At 37.7% G+C, this 22,409-nt stretch overlaps 1 protein-coding gene across 2 annotated transcripts in view; it reads right to left on the minus strand.

Moving 5' to 3' along the window:
• The window catches only part of LOC117292286 (sodium/calcium exchanger 3-like), a 40,922-nt gene that overhangs the window by 17,850 nt on the left and 663 nt on the right, over window positions 1-22,409 (minus strand). The window contains exons 1-3 of one of the 2 annotated variants that reach the window (XM_033774288.1): window positions 18,315-18,493; window positions 10,196-10,937; window positions 2,470-2,702 (exon numbers count right to left, since the gene is read on the minus strand). In XM_033774288.1, the coding sequence (XP_033630179.1) occupies window positions 2,470-2,702; window positions 10,196-10,862 (900 nt within the window). In that variant the 5' untranslated portion in view covers window positions 10,863-10,937; window positions 18,315-18,493. Of the gene's footprint in view, window positions 1-2,469; window positions 2,703-10,195; window positions 10,938-18,314; window positions 18,494-22,409 lie in introns of those variants that run through there. The other variant, XM_033774287.1, reaches the window with a different exon arrangement.

Genomic DNA, 22,409 nt, shown 5'->3' on the forward strand with positions numbered 1-22,409 from the left:
CTGTTTGTCGTCACAAAATTTAGAAATTTTGACAGTCATATTCCCTGGATACTACCAAGTAGTTTTTAATTAAAGCGTGCAAAGCTCACTCGACTATTTTTGTCCTTGGGAAAGGGGAAGTTCATCTTCAAATGTCAAGGTATGTTTTCCCTGTCGATAAAATTCAACATGGCTATGTAGCTGCAGACAAGGTATTATACAGGATTGGTAGAGCGGACAAAATAGTGGCAGACAGTGTTCATTATCAAGAGAAAACCCAGTGTCCGGACTCCTGAATTCACATAAAGCCTGTAATTACATAAAGCATGTAAGCAAACAAGTTTGCTAACCCCCAAAAAGCAACAACGGGTTACCAGCCAGAACACCTTACAGTTAGGCCTACAATTGCTGTGACTGGTTCCCCACTAATTTCTTGATCAGCAGAATTTTCTGCTTAACAGCTTTATGAAATTGAGCTTCTTGTAACAACAAAATCAGCCATTTCATTTTTTTTTTTTAGGTTTTCAAATACAGTTTTCTAAAAAATACTTTCTGTTCAGAGGGAAACATTTCACAGAAAAAATGGTACTAGTGTGAACTTCATCAGGCCTGAAATTTCATTTTACAAAGGGCACTTCCATTGGAAAATATTTCAGTCGATGGGATCCTTTTGACATGTTTGAAGGGGCACTAAGGCCAAGACCAGGGGCCTGCATGTAATTCCAGGCCTGCTTTGTAATCAGTAACCTTGCAGCTGGGGCTCCATCCGACTGATTGAAACCTTGTAAGGACAGCGCACATTTTCCAAATATTGACAGAGCCTTGAGCCAAAGTCCAAACCCAGGTCATGTACTAGCAGTAATAAAGTGTCGTAACTTTATTTTAGAGTGCAGACATGACAGGTAATGGAAGAGAGTTATACAAAAATAAAAAGGAACATCCCGAGGAACTGCTCGGCTTTTCTCTGAGCTATTTTCACTTAAAGGTAAAACAAATAGAACCAAGATGGAACCCCTGCAGTTATGAATATCTCCAATATGGATTGTCTATGTTTTTTTTATCATATTTCCCCCCCCCCCCCCATTTGTGGAATGGGATGCTGATGGCAATCCAATCTCCTGATATAACATTTGTTTTACTTTATTATTGAAAACCCACCTTTTTAAGAATCACTATTTAAGTAAATGTAACTGTTAATTTTTAATAATTTGTCCTTTGTTTTGAATGTTTTTTATTATCTGTATTGTTTGTAATACTGATTAGTTATTTTAATTGTACAGCTGTTTGTAATGTCTAAGTGACATGTTGTATTTAAAATACTGTACCTCGAGGCAAAAAATACCATCAAATACTTGTACATGGTATAATGTGTAGTATGTTTGGTCCTGGCTCAATCATACAGAATTGCCACCCGGTGTAAACTGTTCCCTCATAAATACTTATGACAACAATTCTGAATTAATGGGATTGTTTTTATTGTTATTTTCCCTCAATACTGTCAATAAACCCTGATATGATTGTGTGCACTGGTGACAATGGGTTTGTCCCTGACTACATTGTACTCTCTACACTCTACTCTTTTTGAAAAGACATTTCAGTAACATTCACTAGACATTGGAATTTGTTCTTGTTTTTTGCACTGCTGGAGAACAACCAAGGGGGAATATTTTTATTGGAGCAAGCGCCATGAGCACTTTTGGCGGATACCGGCACTATAGAAGACGTCATTATTGTTATTTATTATTATTATTATTGTAACATATCAGAGCTGTCAACATGTACATCTTGCAATTAGGGAGACTTTTTACAACAATAGGGAGATAATTAGAATCACATTCAACATAATTGGGAACAAATTATCATTAGAAGGGAGATTTCAAATTTGTTCATCAGGACATGGACAGACTGGTTTGTTTGCAGGGAAATTTCTGCACAACTCTGGAGAGTTTGCAGAGCTCTCTGCAATAAAATATTGCAGTTAGGTGAAATTTTGTGCAAATGAAGCACATTACAATTCAAGTTTTTAAAGGAGGCTCTTTTGCTAAGGCACGAATTTAGAGATTATGTTTTGGAAGATTTCACAGCGCACGCTGCCTGTATTGGTCCACCTTAAATGGCAGGTTTTGTGGTGAATGATAATTTTTTATGTCATTATGTCATCTCTAATAAATAAACCATGTACTGTACATGTAAGGATAGATAAATCAATTTTGCAGGAGATTTTGTGATCCCCCCCACCCCGAGATACTGTCCCCCAAAATGGCAAACTGCATGTGTACAAACCTCTTCTGATAGGGGCTCTCTTTTGAATCATCCTTCAGCCATTGTTCATTTCCCTTATGGGGGACAGAATCTCCAATTGACACATTTCCCTGTGAAATCGGGACGCAAATCCAGTGGTTGATGGCTCAAGTCCTACTTTAGCAAATTTGGTCTTCTATTCAACCCCAAATTCTCTAACAATTAACAAAACAGAACTTAGTCTCTTACTTCCAAGACATGAGGCTCCACCTCCTGTTCGATCTTCTTCTGTCCGAGCATCCCGCGAGAGGCGTTGACACGGTACCAACTGCGAGAGTGAACCTCATGCTTCTGCGCCTCCAGGGCAATCAACTGAGCGATGGTGGCCTCGTCCAGGTCTGGGTGTCGGCCGACTTCACGCATAAACTCGGCGACTACTTTCTTGTCGATGTGGCCGGTCGAGAGGAATGGGGAACCCTCAGCTGTTGATCGGAAGAAAAAGAAAAGACATAATTTAAATTTCACTTTAGACTTGGCGGAACTTTATAATGCATTGGTTATAGTTTTTCCAGGCCAGCAGCCGATTTCACGAAACGCTAGGATTGATCCTATCTCGAGTTAGGATTTGTCTTAAGGTCTGCATGCTACAATGCAGGGTTGGGACTCGTCCTAAGTCATAAGATTAATCTTAAGTTAGGAAGAGTTTGGTGAAATCGACAGCTGGTGTCCTACGGTATGCGTACACGCTGATGATGCCAATTTGTAATCCTCAAAATGGAGAAATAGTTTTAATTTTGTGCTGTGCATCTGCATGGGGGTAAAATGACGACTTTGCTTGAGAGAAAAAACCCATCAAGCTTGAATGTATAGTACATCAGGGCTGGAGCATGGGGGCCAAAGAGGCTAATGGCCTCTGCTGCCCCCTGGTCCAGAACAAAGAAATTTAGTTTCCTTAAGTAAAGGGCACTTCCATGGGGAGAATGTAAAATTGGTTGGAACCTTGCAATTACATAGGGCACCACGGCAAAAGCACCACAGCAATTCTGTGAAATTATTGGGTTATTTCGAGGCATGGACATTTACACTGGTAAACATTATTACATTATATCATAAACCTACACAAAGGCATTGAAATTTTTAACGTTTGATATCCAATAAATCTGTTGAAATGCAGTAAGTTAACCGGGCTCACTTTCATAAAGACTGTAAGCAAAAAGAAATCGCTAAGCACAAACAAATTGTGCTTAGCAAAAAAAGGTTGCCAGTCAGAATACCATACAATTTCCATTGATGTGACTTGGTAAAGTCGCAAAGAAAATTGCTCAGCACAACTTTCTGCCTAACAGTTTTTACGAAATTTGGCACAACTGTTTATTCCCAGGATAGAGCCTTGGCCTTTAATGCTCTAAAGAAGGTCATCGCCCTCTCTTATCAGTCTTTTCTAAATCACTAAAAACCAAACTGTCTTATAATTGATCTACGCACAAAGCTGTTTATTAAGCCACTGAATTGGCTGGCGACGCCCACAGCTTGTAACTAAGCAACACCATCAAACAGTGGCCGTCAACAGCAACCAAAAATAGACAGACTTTGCTCATGACATTCGCTCATTTCCTTAGTAACCGACAAAACATGACGGGATAACCTATTGTGACCTTTCGGTTATGAGGTCACTAAGGGGTGTGTGCCCTAAATATTGCGTTGCCCTGGAGGAGCAGGAAGGAAATTGACGCTAATTATAGATTGTCTCCCCCAAAAATATGAACTTTAAAGGGGTCGGCTTGGCCTTAGATTCATCGGCTCATCCATGAACTGTATTTGATTCGTAACTCAGTCCTTGAACATGCAAATCACGGAGGATGGCCACTGTTGCCCCTGCAGCTGATTTCACAAAACATTAGGATTAATCCTTCCTCGAGTTAGGGCGAGTAACCCGTCCTAACTTAGCATGGGTTCAATGTGTCCTCATGACTTCAGATACGGAACTGAAATCGTCCTTAGTCCTAATATTAATCCCAAGTTAGGAAAAGTTTGGTGAAATCGACAGCAGGTCTTGACCTTGGTGCCCCTTCAAAAAGTTCCCATTGACTTTAAGATATCACAAATGAAATGCCCATTGCAAAATGAAAAAGGCCTTGCCCTTTCAAAGATGAAATTCCAGGCCTGATAACTTCATTGAGTTATTCTCAAAAGCTTTTAACTCAAGGTTGAAGTAGAAACCTAGACCGCAATTTGTATTCTTAGCGATCCCAAAATAACGCAGCCTTCCCGCATTTATGAATAATATGTTAAACTTAATCTTTAATTGCTCGTGTGGGTAAATAGATTAAGGGGACCGGAAATATCTTCTTATTGGACGATGGACAAGTCATTGAGCACATGGTATGATGTACAGGAACAGTCATTATCATGGAGGCTATTATACAATTACAGCTTGAAACCCTGTAGTTATTTTTGACTCAGTTTCCCTTACTTTAACTAGCTAGTTTCACGCTTTATTCTTAAAACCTGTTATTGTCGTTAAACCACAGTACTATTTATAATCCTGTGACAAACGAACAAGGTGTGTTCATGGTACAAATATGTAAATACTGGTTAATATCATGCATGAAATGGTGTACAGTATGCATGCTTTTATTGAATGCGCTGCCTTCTAAATGGCTTGCCCCCAGCCGGGTTGAATACAAAATATATTCATTCCACTGTGAACCCTGCCCTGGTATTAGAAGCTAGTTAATTTTAAACTTTGGAGAAATGTTTTTACTTCTCATCACTCGTTCTCAACTAGGACTTAGCGCCAATTCTTTCAAAAGAAATGATTGCCTGGTCGTCAACCAAAACTTATCATCCGCTCAGTGCTAGAAGGGCATTAACTGCAATGTCATATCCGCAATGACCAAAAGGGCGTTAAATTATAAATCGCAAAGATGTAAATTAAAAGAGTGTGTAAAAATCCAGCAAATAAATCTTTTTCTTATGACTTTTAACAATTAAATTTTTTTTGCCAAGCTATTACTTTGGAGACCACTCCTGATCAATAAACTCCATTTACAATCAAACTCAATAACGCATCAAAAGGTTGTGTTTGCGCTGTTTGTTTTTAAAACCACTCCAACAGACAGTGATTGTATAATAATACATTACGTTAATAATACACTGTGCTTGGATATAATCCGACCTAATGGCATCACAGACATCCCACCTCTAACCTTCAAGCCGGGTCTTTATGTTATTACAGTTGCTAGGATACGAGTCTGCAAAACCTAGACAAGTACTTCAGATTACACATGTACGTACAACCTTTTTGGTACATAGTTACAACCTTTTTTGTGCGTACGATATACACTGTATCCACTAATCACCACCTTGCACTTTGTACAACGTTAACATCAGTGACTCAAGATCATCCATGGGTTGGATGATAAGGAGCTTCGGATGCTGTGACCATCAGGAGTTTTGTCAGAGGATGAGTTGCAAACTCCATAATCACTTGGGCTAAAAACTTCGACTATACAACATCTTTTTGGGGGGGTTGAGCAAAGAATTTACTTGAGTGGGGTTCGAACCAACGACCTCCTGATGTACATGCCGGCACTCTTGTTGTTTATATTGATTACAAATTGATATACAAATTAGGAGCAGAAAACACAAGCAAGCAGGGCTTGTAGTTGTTCTTTTACACACATTTTTTAAAAGACCTGAATTAAAAAGTGAAACATTTATCTGCGCATTTTACAAACTGTTTTTATTTGAGCAAGCACTACATCTGCTTATTTTTGAAAGCAGAGGAAATATAATAATAATATCAAAGTCTTATACATACATGTATACATGTAGCGCACGAATCTACCAAACTAGGTACTCAAGACTCTGAGTATGTACAAACTTTCAGAAAGATAGGTTATTGCAGTGATGAATTCTGAGACTGTATGAAATATGTAGAAGGATTTAGGCCAAAAAATACAGCTTAGCCAAACTGAGATTCTGAAGGATATGAGCTGTTGGGGATTTGATTGTGATGATGAAGCTAGAGGATTTAGAAGGATTTTGGCCATTATTCTGAGGAAAACCTGAAGGATTTATGTATTTTTGCCCTTTGAGCTTTTATAAGTTTTAACTCTACTTCTGAAGAATATTTTGTAGGAGGATTTGGGCTATGAGTTAAGCACACAGGGCTATAAAGTCTGTTTAGTGTTAGGGTTTTAATTAGCTTTTATTTAAAAAATTTGTAAAAATATCCACTTCTTGTCCCCTGTTGGTCTTCTGTAGAGCCAGAACTTTGAAATGTGTTTATAAGACCTTAAACGGTTTGCTATTTGTCTTTCCTTTCCCCCCTTTTTTGGGGTCTTCATTTTTAGAACCGACAATAAATTTAAAAAAAAGTTTGTGGCAGTGGTGACAATGTTAAAAACGACCAGGGGCAATATTGCATCAATCTGTTTCATTGGTAGCACAGAGCATTATAATTTATCGCATAGGCCCTACTGAAATTAAACGCAGGTGTTTACAAGCAATGTATCATGCTCAACGACATCTTCATTGTAAGTTAGTCCCCCGTGTGCCATTTTGATTATAGAGCTGCAATGCAAACCAATAAGGGGGACCCCTATTCCCTGTGCCAATCTCATTTCACTCTAGCAGCACAGTGTGTTGGTGAGAAAGCCCACCATGATAATTGAAGTGCTGTAGAATTTGCAAAGTACCACGTCCCTGGTGGATCACTGGAGCAAAAAGCTCAGTGTGTGTGGGTGTGCGATGATCTGTGACTATAGTGACTTCTAAGATCTTAATGGATGCAAGCAGGTTCTTATCATTAGATGCATAAACACAAAACAGCATAATGCTACATGGTGTACTTATAAAATGAAGGTTTGCATACTTTTAGATTGAAACAGCAATAGACCTTCATTACGCTGTCACCATCTTGGTCATGTTCCCTGTTTCCAATAGGAGTAATGAATGCTACCATTCATTGCGCAAACATGGCACCAGACTATTATTTCGTCCAGCCTCAGTTTGGTTACAACATGGAGGTAGAAATAGAATGAGTTGAAATGGAGTAAAATCAAGATGGCCACACCGTGATTAAGGTCTATAATAGATGACATTTAACTTAGAAGCAAGTTACATGAAGTCCTGGCAGGCTTTGTGAACTTGGGCCCTGGGCTCAATTTCATCATAGAAAAAGCAAGAGTCGCTTATGAGTGGTCGATGATTACTTAAAAAACTATCTGCATCGAGCATCTGATGAAGTAGCTGTTGCTACAAAAGCTTAATGCAGTTTTTATGAAATAAGCCTTTAAATGCTACCACGACCTTCCTTTCCTTTTATTTTTTACAATTTTATTGTATTATTTATTATTTAAATAAAACCTTTTTTTTTTGTAATTTTGTAAGCAGGATATCAGTCACACGGTTGCTGGATAAGCGAATGTTGCTTTTAATTGTTTGTGCTTTTAAAATCAGCTCAATGAAATTTAGCATTGATACACACTGTGTTGAATAGAACACTAACTGGCTAACACATTGTGACAATAATCCAGAATGCACACAGTCTGCAGTGTGCAGGCAGACTGATGATGGCAACAAAATCAATATCGGGAGGAGTCTCCTTGCACAAATCAATATGGTCTCCATGAGGCGAGGCATACACCACACAATGCATTACAAAGATTGATCCACTAGTCTGCTTGATGGTAGGCAGGGTGATAAGATAACCACATGTACAACCCTACAGACGCTGTACTTACATGTTACGTACATCTTTGTATGTTTGTACGCACAGATGCCATTAACTCTCCTCCCTACCTGAAACTGCAAAACTTTCAAACTCACTTGGCATATATTCAAGAACAGTTTAAAAACTCATCTACATAAAGAAGCAGTTTGTTTAAGTCTATTTTCTAATTATGTAATGCTACTTTCATTGCGTGTTGGTTGTTTTTTGTAGAGCAGCGCCCGGATGAGAGCCACTTGCAGCGGATACCGGTGCATTAAAAGTTTCTATTTTAATTTTTACATTGAAGTTGAAGTGGCACAGCAATTTGACCTCTGGCGAGGGGCACACTTCTTGAATGTGGAAAAAGAAAATTTGTTTTGAAACATTGTCAGAGGGCTCTGTGCCAGCAAAAAAAAAGCACAGGGCACCAAGGCAATATTGCTGTGGGTTAGCTATTGTATGGGTTAATTTGAGGCCTGAACTCATGGTACAGAAGTAGCTTTGAACTGGTGTACACAACACATTTAAAATAATATTAATCTTAAATTAAATAACTTAGGTCCTTTTTTGAAATGTAAACAGTTACAATACTAGTTGAAAATAATTGCCTGTACTAAAATAAGACATGCAAAAACGACAGACTAATTCAGTGAGAATTTTTAAACTTTTTTTTTAATTAGGCTTACACTGTATTCATTGTTTTTACTGAAATAAAACAAAAAATAATAAAATTACAGGGTTGGAATAAATCTATCTTTAACAAAAAAACAGTCAAAGCAATGTAATTTTCAAAAAGCTGGTACTGTACAGTAGGACTCCACATCGAGTTGGCAACAAAAGCTCTGAAAGAGCATAAAAAAAGCATTTCTAAATTAAACCACTAACAGACTTTGAATGAAATTAATTCCAAGGGCTTCCCCCTTTCAAGGAGCAGTTTCATTATTACTGAAAGCAGAAAATGCTTTTCTGACCCGATTTAAATAAGTCCGTCTTTGTGGTACGGGTGCATCCACATGGGAGTTTTTCTTTGAGTTAATTGAGCCTCGAGTTTGGAGTCGGGACTCCACGAGTCCCTTGGTGAAGATGGCTTCCTTCGTCGAGATCCTGAATTAGATTCCAAATGTATCCATGGCATAGGGCCTACATGTAGTTTATTTCCATGTAAAGTGTTTCCAATGATATTATAACTAGGGGCAATTGCATCAACCTCCTCCCTACCTTATACATACAACATACATACAACAAGGTATTTATATACCGCCATTCCATCTAGATCACGGCGGTTGTGATGAAGCAAAGTAAAAATAAAATAAAAATAAAACATCACTGTGTATAAAGATGCGTTTTGAGTCCTTTCTTGAAAGTGTGAATTGAAGCAGCAGAACGTAGAGAAGCAGACAAAGTGTTCCAAAGTTGGGGGGCAACAAATTTTATTGGCGAGCTGCAAAAGCAGTGCGAGCCTGGATTCAATGCCTCCAAAATATTCCTATTGTCAGGTCTGGAATTTCATCTTTGACAAGTTAAAGGCAGTGGACACTATTGGTAAATACTCTAAATAATTATTAGCATAAAACCTTACTTGGCAACGAGTAATGGGGAGAGGTTGATGGTATAAAACATTGTAAGAAACGGCTCCCTCAGAAGTGAAGTAGTTTTCGAGAAAGAAGTAATTTTCCGCAAATTTGATTGCGAGACCTCAGATTTAGAATTTGAGGTCTCGAAATCAAGCATCTGAATGTTTTTTTTCTTTCATTACTATATCGCAACTTCGACGGCTAATCAAGCTCAATTTTTCACAGGTTTGTTATTTTATGCATGTTGAGATACACTGGTGAGATACACTGGTGAGATACACAAGTGAGAAGACTGATCTTTGAGAATAACAAATAGTGTCCAATGTCAAGGGCAAGGCCATTTTTTATTTTGCAAAGGGCACTTCCATTGGAAAATCTTAAAGTCAATGGGAAATGTTTGAAGGGCACTATTCAGGTAAACAGGGGCAATGTAGGCCATTGCCTCCAGGGCCTTCTGTGTAATTCCAGGCCTGACATGTAGGATGGACTTTCAGTTTTTCCACTGGTGCCCTGTTTTTGCAAAATAAGAAATGGCCTTGCATTGTCCTCTCAAAGATGAAATCCCAGACCTTGATTTTATAGTACATGTATACCTAAAAACATTTCAAATTGAAACATGTATTGTGCAGAAGATTTTAAGAGGAACACACACACAAAACAACAAAGTTTTAAAGATACTCACACACTCCAAGCTCCATATCTTTTTCATGTCTCTTAATGCCGCAGAAATCCCTGTCGAACATGTAGGCGACAATGACCAGGATGGGAAAGCAGATGAAGCTAACCACTGCCTCCCACACCTCAATGATGTTGGGCGAGATAATCTGCAGTACCAGAAACAACCAGATATACGCAAACAGGGAGAAGAGGGTGGTGGTAGCGAACACCTTAATACGATGAATCCCTCGAGAGTCGTCCTTCGGTATACAGGCGATGCATATGGCCGTAATGACCAGAAGATTGAACGCTGCCGACCCAACAATGGTGCTGGGACCGAGGTCGCCGGCGTAGAAACCATTCCCGAAAATCTCAATAATCGAGAGGAGGATCTCAGGCGCGCTAGACCCAAGCGCCATGAGAGTTAGATTAGCGACGGTGTCGTTCCAGATCCGGATCTCCACTTCCTCGACACCACCGGGGAAGTCCGGATTGGCAATCTTCAGTTTTTGAGTCCTACTCGTGATGACTTCAATGGCGACCATGAAGACATCAGCGATAATTGCGATGGCAAAGAAACTCCAGAGTAGACCAAGGAGGTAGATGAACACTCGGAATTCATGGCTCCAGCCCGATTCATCCGTCAGCGGTAGAATCAGACCCTTACATTCAAGGTAAGTTGAGTTCTCCATTCTTACCGATGACTTGAGTTTCACACAACTTGGAAATCAGTCTGCAGCATGAATCTTCACTGAGTCAACGAAGTTCTGCAAACAAAAGAAAAAAGCAACCAATTGATATTAATTTCAAAACAGCCTCTTCCACCGGGCTACATATTTGTAGCTCAGTGGTCTAGTGGTAAGACATCTGCTCTAGCAATAGAATATGCTCTAGCAATACAAAGGTTCAAACCCCACCCAAGTGATTTGACCGAGGTTTTTTCACAGAAATCAGTAAAGTGAGTATACAGTGCAGATCGACCATCAGCTCCTGTGTATCACTATCAGCCCTGTATGATACCTTGTGCACACTCATAGTGGAGACTTTTTTACAAAGTTGGTATGCCTGGACCAGTGCTATCAGGGATGAACGCTTTTATCCAGCACTTTTGCATAGCAAAATATTTCGACTGAAAATATTTTGTGCGCGCTAAATGGTGATGTTGAGTGGCAAATGATGACTTGAAAATAAAAAAAAATGTTATTTTTAACAACAATTTGTTTACTAAGTATTGATTACGTGACCAGAACAGTATTTGTATTACCTGCATGCAAAAACAACAAACAACTCAACCTAAACAATGGCCTTGATTTTGCGCCACAAAGAATAACTCTTTTCAATGGCCATGGCTGGGTATTGGCAACTGCCGTTAACTACACATGTACATACCAACTGCAACACAACAAATTCCAATGTAAATAACACAAATACTAGAATGCACTTTTTTTCCAGCAACTAGACACAATAGTGGATTTCGGAATTGAAATAATCAATCATTTTTGCAACTTCAAGAGCAAAAGCATAAACCGGAAAGCAAAATATGGCATAGTATTGGCTTGTGTTATAATTTATAGACCCAACTGTGGTATTCACTGTTGTGTTTAGCCCACACAGATGAATTACACATTATTATGTAGACTCAGCTTCAAGCTCCACTGAATTTCAATTGTACATCATTAATGCCAAAAATTCTTTGATATGAATTGTACAATTATAACTGTAAACATGTCCAACCAACAAGCACGTTCGTGAAGATTATTCCAAAAAATGTGTGCACTGTGATTGCATGTGTAGCCACAAATGCTTTCTGAACATACCCTTACAATTTTGTGTAGACTATCTTTTCCAATGAACACAATCAACAAAAAATAGTTTTTCTACCCCTTTTGTTTCTTTAATGGTCCCTCATATTTGTTTATCGTCAGCTTCATCTGACTGCACTCTGCTTTTTAATTTTAGCATGGTTGTGAAATTTTGATAGTTGTACTTCATGTGAAAGGACAACAGTGAATAGACTGTCCAAATCATGCTGAAAACAAATAATAGGCAATCGATGCTTATCACATTTGTAGCAAGGGATATTAATTTGTCATCATGTAAGGGCTTTGTGTTGTCATTTACATCGTAGCCTTTAGATAGACTAAGCCGAGGACATCAGGCAAAATACTATTTTCATGGCGCATCTATCTTGATTTTCTCCCCACTCAGATCAATGTCACTAACTGAAGAGCTTCAGTAGAGGGGCACATAACAATAAGTCTGGTTACTTTTTGTACAATGAATATTAGCATCCATAACTATAAATTGATACAGGGATCAAGACCAAGATGGTGGCAGCATGAAGGGGTGACAACCTACAATTTTGCAAGTTTTGGCATGTATTATAACAAAGGTTGTTTCAGTCAGTAAGCAGTTTGCACTTTAGGCATGTACAGGTATAATGATCCTTATCAAATGTTTACCAAATTCCTCTGAAAATTTAAGCTGTGGTTTACATTCCTGTTGTTGCAATCAATGCACACACATATTATAGCATTCATTAAAGTGCTTTATCTGCACTTAGTAGTTTTAATGAAAGGTACAAGATTATGTAAACAAGACAGTTTTATAATTTATGAATAGTGAGACCCAAGTTACAAAACAGTGCTATGCTCATCATACACATTACAGATCCATTTTTAAGAACTGGTGAAATAACTGAACTACGCGTCACGTATCACAAATCTTTGCAGGGGAGGATGACTTGTATCCTTGCAATCTTAAGAATTCATCAATCTGTTTTAAAGTTCTTTGCCTTCTTTCCAAGCATCTTGATAAATAATCTCTAAGGAGGTTTAGCATGCAACCTAAATAGACAGAGAGGCATGAAAAAGTCACCAGTTGGGCCCCAAGGACTCCTGACACAAGCTAGATGAGAGAAGCTTTTTATCTTTTGCTTGCACCCCTTTAAACCAAACAATATTAAACAATTGACTGCTAAGCAGAAATGAACAGGATGCCAGTCATAAAATGTAGATGTGATATGGTAGTTTGGCTGGTAGCATTTTTCAGGTAAGCACAATTTTGTTGTGCTTAGATACTTTTAGTGCTTTGAAAAACAGCTCTATGAAATTGAGCCCTTAAGACAACCCTTGCAGTTTTGAGTCAGTTTTTTTTTCATGGTTCTTGAAGTGATAATATCTTGGCTAATTACAGTATATTCTAAATAAATATTTAAAACTACATGCAGACAGCCAAAGGGTATTTTGCTGCTATATGTAGCTTACAGCGAAAATCTTTGACCGTGTGCACGCAAAAGGTAGCTCACTTCGCTGCTAACTTAAAAAGTTAAAAAAGCTAAATTTGATACTTTGACCACAGGTAAGGAATTTAGCAGGACTTGTGTTTTCCTCGTGTGATCCTGAATGCAACTTAGCTAGCTGTAAACACAAATTCAGCTCGATATTTCGACAAGGTATCTGCATTAGGGTAGAAATACTGCCATGCTGAGCGCTACACTTTAAACAGCAAAATTCCTTACTGCACATTAATATTGTGAAATTTAAAATGGGAGGAATGTGAAACACTATCTGCCTTGGAAATCATTATCATTCCACTTCATGGCAGGTGACCATCAGTAAGTGTTTCCCATTTAATGTTTTATCTTGGCGCGTTTCACCAATCGTAAAATTACAAACCAAGCTATTAGGAAGAATTCCCAGCAGCATTGATGTTGGGAAATTTCAGACATTACTGCTTCAAATTTAAATGGCATGCTCTGAAGACATACACTTAATAGAGAACATTATAAACTGAAACTATTTGAAAGAGCCCTACAGATGTATAGATTAGATTATCTTTCCTGAATTGTTGGAAACTTCAAAAGCAGGTGAGCTCAATGTTCAGCAGGATGCAACCAAAATATGTTTAAAAGTAAACACTAAAAGCTGACTGTAAAACAAACACATTACACTATACATATTTGTTACACATAAATGTGTAAAAGTTTTTTTTACCACATATTTCCGCCCAGCTTTAATTTTAGGCAACCGATACTTCAATGATTATAGTTCAGTTGCACGTATGCTGTCCACCACGCCAGATAAATTTATACATAGCATGCACGGAGAGGTAAAACACTTTTATAACTGTAATGCTTGGGGTGGTGAAGAGTTGGCACAACCAGCCAAGGTACTTCTTGAAGGCACTAGAGGCAATTGCCTCCATGCCATTGGTCTTTATCTGATAAAGTGCTCCTTGAAATGTTCCAGTAAAAATTGTTATGTCCCTCATACATGTTTCTTTTACTAAGCAAAATAAAAATGCCACGCCCCAAAACAAAGGCTTGGTGGGTGCATTTAGCCCAGTAAGGGTAGGCTGGCTGCTAGAGGTACAGTGTGTGCACCTGTTTGTGCTCTGGGGTAGTTAAATTGGGCACTTTGTTGTGTATGCTCTACTTCCCTTTAGCCCACACAAAATACTTTTACAAATTTACATGACACCCAAATCCTTCATCGATCATAAGATTTAAGTTAAAAGCACACAGGCAACTGATGATTAAAGAGTTGTGCACCAAGCATTCAACCATGCCATGGTCAAGCATAATAGTCCAACCATAAAGAAAGTGGTCCAACCGTAGCAGTCAGCCCTGGTGCCAGTGTATTTTGGTTTTTAAACTAATTCATGCAGAACTGTCTGTGCAAGAAACTGCACTTGTAATCACGCCTAAATGTATAGAAACTAACAATGCACTAAAAGAAAAATGTGTGGGCTTGAGATTGTGCATCAGTGAGTGATACACTTACCCCGTAGAAATTGGATTGCATTGCTGGCCTGTACTTCGTTGTTGTACATGTTTTTAGCAAGGCAGCTTTTTTCTTTAAAAAGGCAACCACTATTAGGCAAACTTCAATTTCTATTGAAACCATTTCAAAGGAAACCAAAACAGTTTAGACCAAGACAATGACCAGCTGGGCGTGGGGAGGTTTGCCACTATTGCCTTAATAAACAGGCCTGCAACTCAAATAATTTTATGTAGGGCAATTATGTATTATACTTTTGATTCATACACAATATGAAGGGTAATATTTAAGGGATTTGAGGCATTGCATGGTGAGGTTTCAATATTTGGTTTGCAGAAACACCGTGTGTACATTATATCTGCTCGCCAGGTAGATTATGTTCTTTAGTGAACTATCTTTCTTTATACTACCGCAGAGTAGATTATCAGAATTGGGGAGACTTCTCAGTTCTGAAAAGAACTGTCCTGCTTTTGAAAAAAAAAAGAGATGCACAGAGCTTGGACTTCCATGTAAGTCAATTGTCAGGTGCTGCACTTAGGGATTTGACTACAATTGTATTATCATCATTTAGGTTTTGTATGCAGGGATACATTATACTTGAACTTGATATGAGGAAGTGTGTAAGCCAACACTCCGGGACCTTGATAAATTGGGTGCCATTCCCTGAATTAATAACTTGGCTTCCTGTGTCTACAGTGTGTATTTCAAATTCAGTGTCTGTTTTATTTGCTAAGTTTTATATTCACAGTTTTTAATCAGGTTTGTTGGCTCAGCGGTTTCGTGCATTGCCTTTCACCTTCACCTCTGTAAAAGTTGATTGTATCCCACCTCAGACCAGAGCCTTGATTGTGGATTGGGTTTTGATTCTGGACTTGTATATATACCAAACTGTTGGTCAAGTAAAAAATTTTGAGCATACACAAGCCCTGCAGTAATGTGGTTTACCCCCAAATCTGAGCCCTGAAAAACCATCGAGTACACGGGTTGGAAGTGTGACACAACTACACTGTCTGTAAGCCACACCCACTTAACACAAACTGGCTCCTTCCTCCACTGATCACCAGAGACTCATACTAAGCTACTTTTTCTTGGATGATTTAAATGCAAGAAAAGTTTGATAGTCAGACCTGGCTTCTACTTAAAAGTCTAACTTGTCACAGAAGTCAAGGCAACTTTTGCAGGCAACTTGGAGGCAACTACCGCATTGCATTTTATACTACAACTTTACAAGACCACTTTGGTAGTGATGATTAATTTTTTGAAAAATATGTGAAAATTCAAATGTGAATGCCTTTTTTTCTTGGAGATTGCCTGGAACTGGTTGCCTGAAAAATGCCCTGTGTGACATTGTCCTAAGGTCTTCTCATAAGTGTTTCATAAGACATGCTTTTGAACGTTGACATTTCTGATTAAAAAAAAAATTACACACAAAGCTGGCATCATAATAATGTTATGTGCCCCTTTTGGAGCATGCAATAGCGAACATTTTTTATACATTTATTGTAATATGCATGCATGTGTGACCATGAAGGATGTATTTTCCTTCCTCCATGTGTGGCTCAATGACTGCACAGACAGGATAGTTCTTAGAATATTTTTAATATAAGACATAAATAATTAAAACACACACGTTTTAAACAAAAATGCTTTGAAGCAGGTTGCACTACATGTATATTAGGCATATAAATAAGCTTTTAAAATAAATTGAGAAACCAACAAGTGAAAAGTAGCATCAAATAAAACAAGATAATTGCATACTAAAAGTTTTCAATTTTTTTTTTTTTTTTTTCAAATAAGTTTATGAAATTTATTGTAATTAGATAATGTTGACTAATTTCTGAAACAAACAATGTACCGGTACATGTATTCTGTACAACTTGGGAACGATTGCTGATTTGGGTCGATAGCCCATCAATAGTAAGCTTAAAATCAATAGATAGCCTTCACATTGAACTGGCCATCCCGCCTTGTGATGTTAGGCAATCCCTCATAGACAATGTTTTAAAGGCAGTGGACACTACTGGTAATTGTCAAAGACTAGCCTTCACAGTTGGTGTATCTCAACATATACATAAAATAACAAACCTGTGAAAATTCGAGCTCAATCGGTCATCAAAGTTGCGAGATAATAATGAAAGAAGAAAACAACCTAGTCACACGAAGTTGTGTGCGTTTAGATGGTTGATTTCGAGACCTCAAGTTTTAAATCTGAGGTCTCTAAATCAAATTCGTTGAAAATTACTTCTTTCTCGAAAACGATGGCACTTCAGAGGGAGCCGTTTCTCACAATGTTTTATACCATCAACCTCTCCCCATTACTCGTCACCAATAAAAGTTTTATGCTAATAATTATTTTGAGTAATTACCAATGGTGTCCACTGTCTTTAAAATCAATAGATTCACATTGAACTGGCCGTCCGGCCTTGTGATGTTAGGCAATCCCTCATAGACAATGTTTTATACTCTTGTACCGCTATGGTCTTTTAGATATATACCTCTAGATGTAGAATAGTGCAATCCATAAATTGAAATGATCTGCATCATAAGCTCAGCTAATGATCAGTCAGTGTGGCGACAGGCAATGATTCACTAATTGATTATGATGCATTGAGGCTGCATGCAAGGCTGCATAGATCTACATCATGTAATATTTGTGTCAAATATTTGGTTTATCATTAAAATAAAATCTTGTTGGAAGTCCTTATATATCATGGGCTTGAACTACCCATTGAACCAATGGCAAGAGTTTTTTTTTTCCAAGCTAACATTATTTTCTAGGAAGGTTTACTAGTTACATGTTCTTAGATTTTTCAAGTTCACCAGCCCCCCCCCCCCCCCAAAAAAATATTCTTGTAAAAATACTTTTGGCCCAGTGGAAATGCTGAGGTACAAGACTATCATCACAGTTGGAGATTTTCTCGACATTCAATCCCTAATTTAAGTTTTGAATAAAAAAGTTTTTTTTTTTATACTGAAAACATGATTTTGTTTCTACCTCGATGGTTTGGTGGGCTGGTTCACATAAAAATTAAAAAAACATAACACTTTGAAAATATTTAGCCTGTAACAAATTTGACCCGAGCATGTCTTATTTTTAAAGATTTAAAAATAAAACAGTGAATAATTTTCCCAAAGGCAGTTTTCACAATGCAATGTCCATGCAAATTAAAACATCAGTTACAACCACCATGCTAATTATTCACAAAGCATGTGATGAAGTGTTTATAGTAAACATGTGGTGTGCACCACACATACGTTTATCTAAAGATAAACAAATCCCTGAATGAAAACATGAAATATTAAAACACACACTGTGTCCATGGTATCAAATAAACCGCATACAAGTATAAAGATAGCACTTACAAACAAATGACGATTTGATCCAAATGAGGTTCCACAGAAAAAAATGTAAAATTCATCAAATTTTCTGCCTTACACCTTCACACACAGATGCTCCCAGTTTCACTGCTGTCGCACACACCCCTCCCAACCATGCATAACACCAGAGCCGCAATGCTTAGACTGAGCATGTATCATTCCTGAACACAACTGCCTACGCAAGGTGTGATGCCTACATACACAGGATGCACAAATAGGTTACAGAGCAGGTCAGGGCTAGAGAATCCCACACACACATGATGCGCGCGATACACACACTGCATTCATAACACACCCACTCAATCCTTATTGGGAAGTAGCTGCAGGCTTTGTGCTGATTGAATGTATGCTACGCCCTGTGTGTAAAGTGATTACTGGGCCTACTCTACTGCCTCTGTGTACTGTACATTAAATGCAAATTATGTACTGATACAAGGATTCAAAACCACATTAAAAGCTTTAAATGTGTAACTGTTCTTTTAGATCACAGTTTGTGCTGACCATATGTATAAAATATCGGTTTTCAAAAGACAGCTCGTTAGCATCGAGGAACCCTGGAGAATGTAAGAATGCCTGGAGTGAGGGCCCTGTGCCCATTCTGCTTTTAAGCAAAAACAGTAGCTAAGCACAACAAACTATGTTTACTAGAATTTAGGCTACAAGCCCAAACAACCATGTCCAGTGGACATTTTTTGACTGGTATCTTGCTCATTTGTGCGATAGGCCTATGTAGCAGAAAGTTGTTTCATAAAAGTAATATTCTCTGCTTTTAATGCAGATCGATCTACATATTATGCTTTTAATCACACAGTAGCTACAGTATAGCCAAACAAAATTAAGCTTGTTTATGCTTAGCAGAAATTTATTTTAAAGCAATAATTGCTGCTTTTGTTGCAGCCCATGCCCATGGGACCTGTTTAGTTACAATGCCCCTGTGGTTTACTGGCAGAACTACAGTTTCTATATGCAAATCACTGACCAATGTTGATTGACATTGACACGCATGTAGGACAATGTAGCATGGTCTAGCTTAGGATGTGATCTGACCAGTGTGTACAATATTAATGGGACTATTCAAAAAAGTGTCAGCATCTGCTGATATAGGGCTGCAATTACAGGTTATGAAAACACATCAATACTTTTTGGGAAGAGTAGGCCTACTATACGTAATGTATGATAAACATTTATGATAATTATTCACAAAAGATAAGGAGAAAACGCCTTGGTGCCTCTATGCCTTTCAATACATAGTACAATGGCCTGAATGGTATGACTATGCTTAGTAAATATGAAAGTAAACATATAACATTCAATAACAATTCTCTGTGAAATTTGTTACCTTGTTACATAATCAGTGAGCATTTGGATTGACACAATTTTTCGTTTTTTTTTGTTATAACCCTTGTGTTGTACAGGAAAAACAGACCTATATCCCGTCCATGCATATTTCCTAGCAAATTTTTAGACATTTTTACCACTCAGACCGCAGGCTTTCTGAACCAAATCATCTCTGTGTGACAACAAACTGTACAACAATGTAGACAACAATGTAGACAACAATGTAGATCAATGTCAACAAGGAATGTGGACTCAACAGAATTCAATGGTTGTTAATATGCACGCCATTGCTTTTTAATAAAGGTTCAAATATTTCCCGATATTCTATGGAAGTGAAAAGTTTGTTTATGAAGTGAGGGTATAGAAGTCATTCAGCCAAGCTTCACAAGCACTACAGGTTTTTGGCACGCTAATCATACAATAAATCTGAAAAGATTATTTCTTTATTGTCATATAAAGGCAAAACGCGGGCCCCAGTAGATGTTAATATTTTGTTGTATTAGAAGCATTTACAATCAATGCGAGTGCAACAAAGATTTAGGGTTGGAATTTCATCTTTTAGAGAGCAACTGACCATTTTAATTTTGCAAAAGGGCACTTCCATTGGAAAATTAAAGTCTATGGGGGGACAGTTGAAGGGACACCACATTGAGGGCAATGCCCAATACCAGGGCAACAGTGGTCAATGGCCTCTGTGTAATATTAGGCCAGCAAACCTTTCTGCAGTCACCATGCATATGTGTAGCAGCTTGCACCAGTACTACTTATACACGTACCACAAGCAGAAAGAGAGTTAGTCACAGACTAACTGGCAGTACAGTATAATGCAGTTCCATGCTACTTGCTTTAGTCCTGGCTCCAATTTAGTATTCACCATGTTATCGTGGTCCTTTTGCACAAAATGGTATCGACTGTTTTTCAGTTCTTGCAGTCAGTGTTTACATTTCTTCATTTTTAAATATTTTGTATAAAATAAACAAAAGAGGTCAGTGAGTGGAATTTCGTTTCAAGGCAGGCTTGATGGTTGCTATGCAATTATTTTTCACTGAAAGCCATTATACACTTTCGGTAAACAGTATTGTCCAAGTCCCACACTTCGTGTATCACAACTTATATATATAAAATAATAATCCTGTGGAAATTTAGGCTCAATCGGACATCGGAGTCGGGAGAAAATAACGGGAAAACCAACTCCTGTTTTCGCGCGTTTCGCCGTGTCATGACATGTGTTTATAACAAATCCGTAATTCGAGAATTTATATTGTTTTACTGTTTTCTCAAAAAGTAAAGCATTTCATGGACTAATATTTTAAGAGAAGTCTTTCACCATTACCTTCTGTAAACCCTGTAAATTATTTGTAAATCTGTGAACTTTTTTTTTTTTTCCTGTACCGAAAGGGTCCAATGGCTTTAAGGGTCATGTCACCGGGGGCAATCTCCAATGAGAAAAATAATTTACATTTAACAGTGAGTTCATTTCAATATTTTTCCTGGGGAAAGTGAATTGTTCCTCTAGATCACATCCCCTTAGTAAGTTTGATCCCCAAAATGTGTGTCATATCTATCCGAAGGCTTGTTATAAAAATGCTACGCATCCTGTGATATTATTACACAAGAAATGCATTTTAAAGTCAACAAATTAGATTCTTGGGAATCAATTTTTATTAGGGGTCAGTTCGCTAAATGTGGATCTGGATTTGACGCTTCAATGAAAATACCAAGACAATTTTCACTGTGTTCTTTCAGTCGATATTTATTTAAACATACTTGATAATTTTGTTTATCAGCATGATGCTGATAAAACACAATATATTCTAGCACACTACCTTTAATTTAAATGCTCTCCATTTCTTAAAAGAATCTTTTCTTCCACTACCTATCTAAAAGTGAGACCTCCTACACATAAAGATGACCAGCCCAGCACTACTTTTGTGGCCGAATCCTTGGTGAGCAACCACAGTCGGTGTAGTCTTCCAAACCCTCCATCATCCGGTCTCAGAGTGGACGGTGATGCCTAACAATACCAGTGAGTAGGTGACCAGCAACAGTAAAATTCCTGCAAATTAATTTACCTGTCGTTTCACTAGTCCATATACGTCATAGGAAAAGTAAGTAGGCTAGCCTAGGGCCTAGGGCTAAGGGGCTCCACTGGATATTTGCACTTGTAAATGCAAAAAGTTTGGTATTTTAGGCATTTCTACAAGGTACAAAAATATGTCATAATGTTGAGGCCATATAAAAATATTTGCCCACCGAAAAAGTTTCATCAAACACTATTTCAATTCACAAATCATGATGATCAAACCATGTGACTGAATATTTTGCTGAGCATTCTGGAAAAAAAAATACAGAGGCTTAAAGAAGCCATGTGCCTTATATCATTTTCTAATATTTTTGGAGATTTTTTTTTTTAACCCTCCGATCAATATTATTATTAATATTAAAATTTAAACAATCAGCTTGTTGATTCAAATATCACTGTTTATTTATACGCTTTATTATAAATTTTAAGAGAAAAAAAAGGGGGAAAAAATAAATAAAAATCAGATTTGAAAGCCAATGATTATTCACACTTTTTTTTAAATTATTAATTTTTGTTATTTTTTGCAAATTACCATGGTAATTTTAAAATTTCATTAAAAAATATTTTGAATAAAACGAAGACAACTGCTGGCTATAGAGTAATACACAGAGTCTCAAAGAACACTTGTAGTCACTGTAGATGTTTCTTCCATGTATGGC

Source organism: Asterias rubens, chromosome 7 (assembly GCF_902459465.1).
Source record: "Asterias rubens chromosome 7, eAstRub1.3, whole genome shotgun sequence".
NCBI lineage: Eukaryota > Metazoa > Echinodermata > Asteroidea > Forcipulatida > Asteriidae > Asterias > Asterias rubens.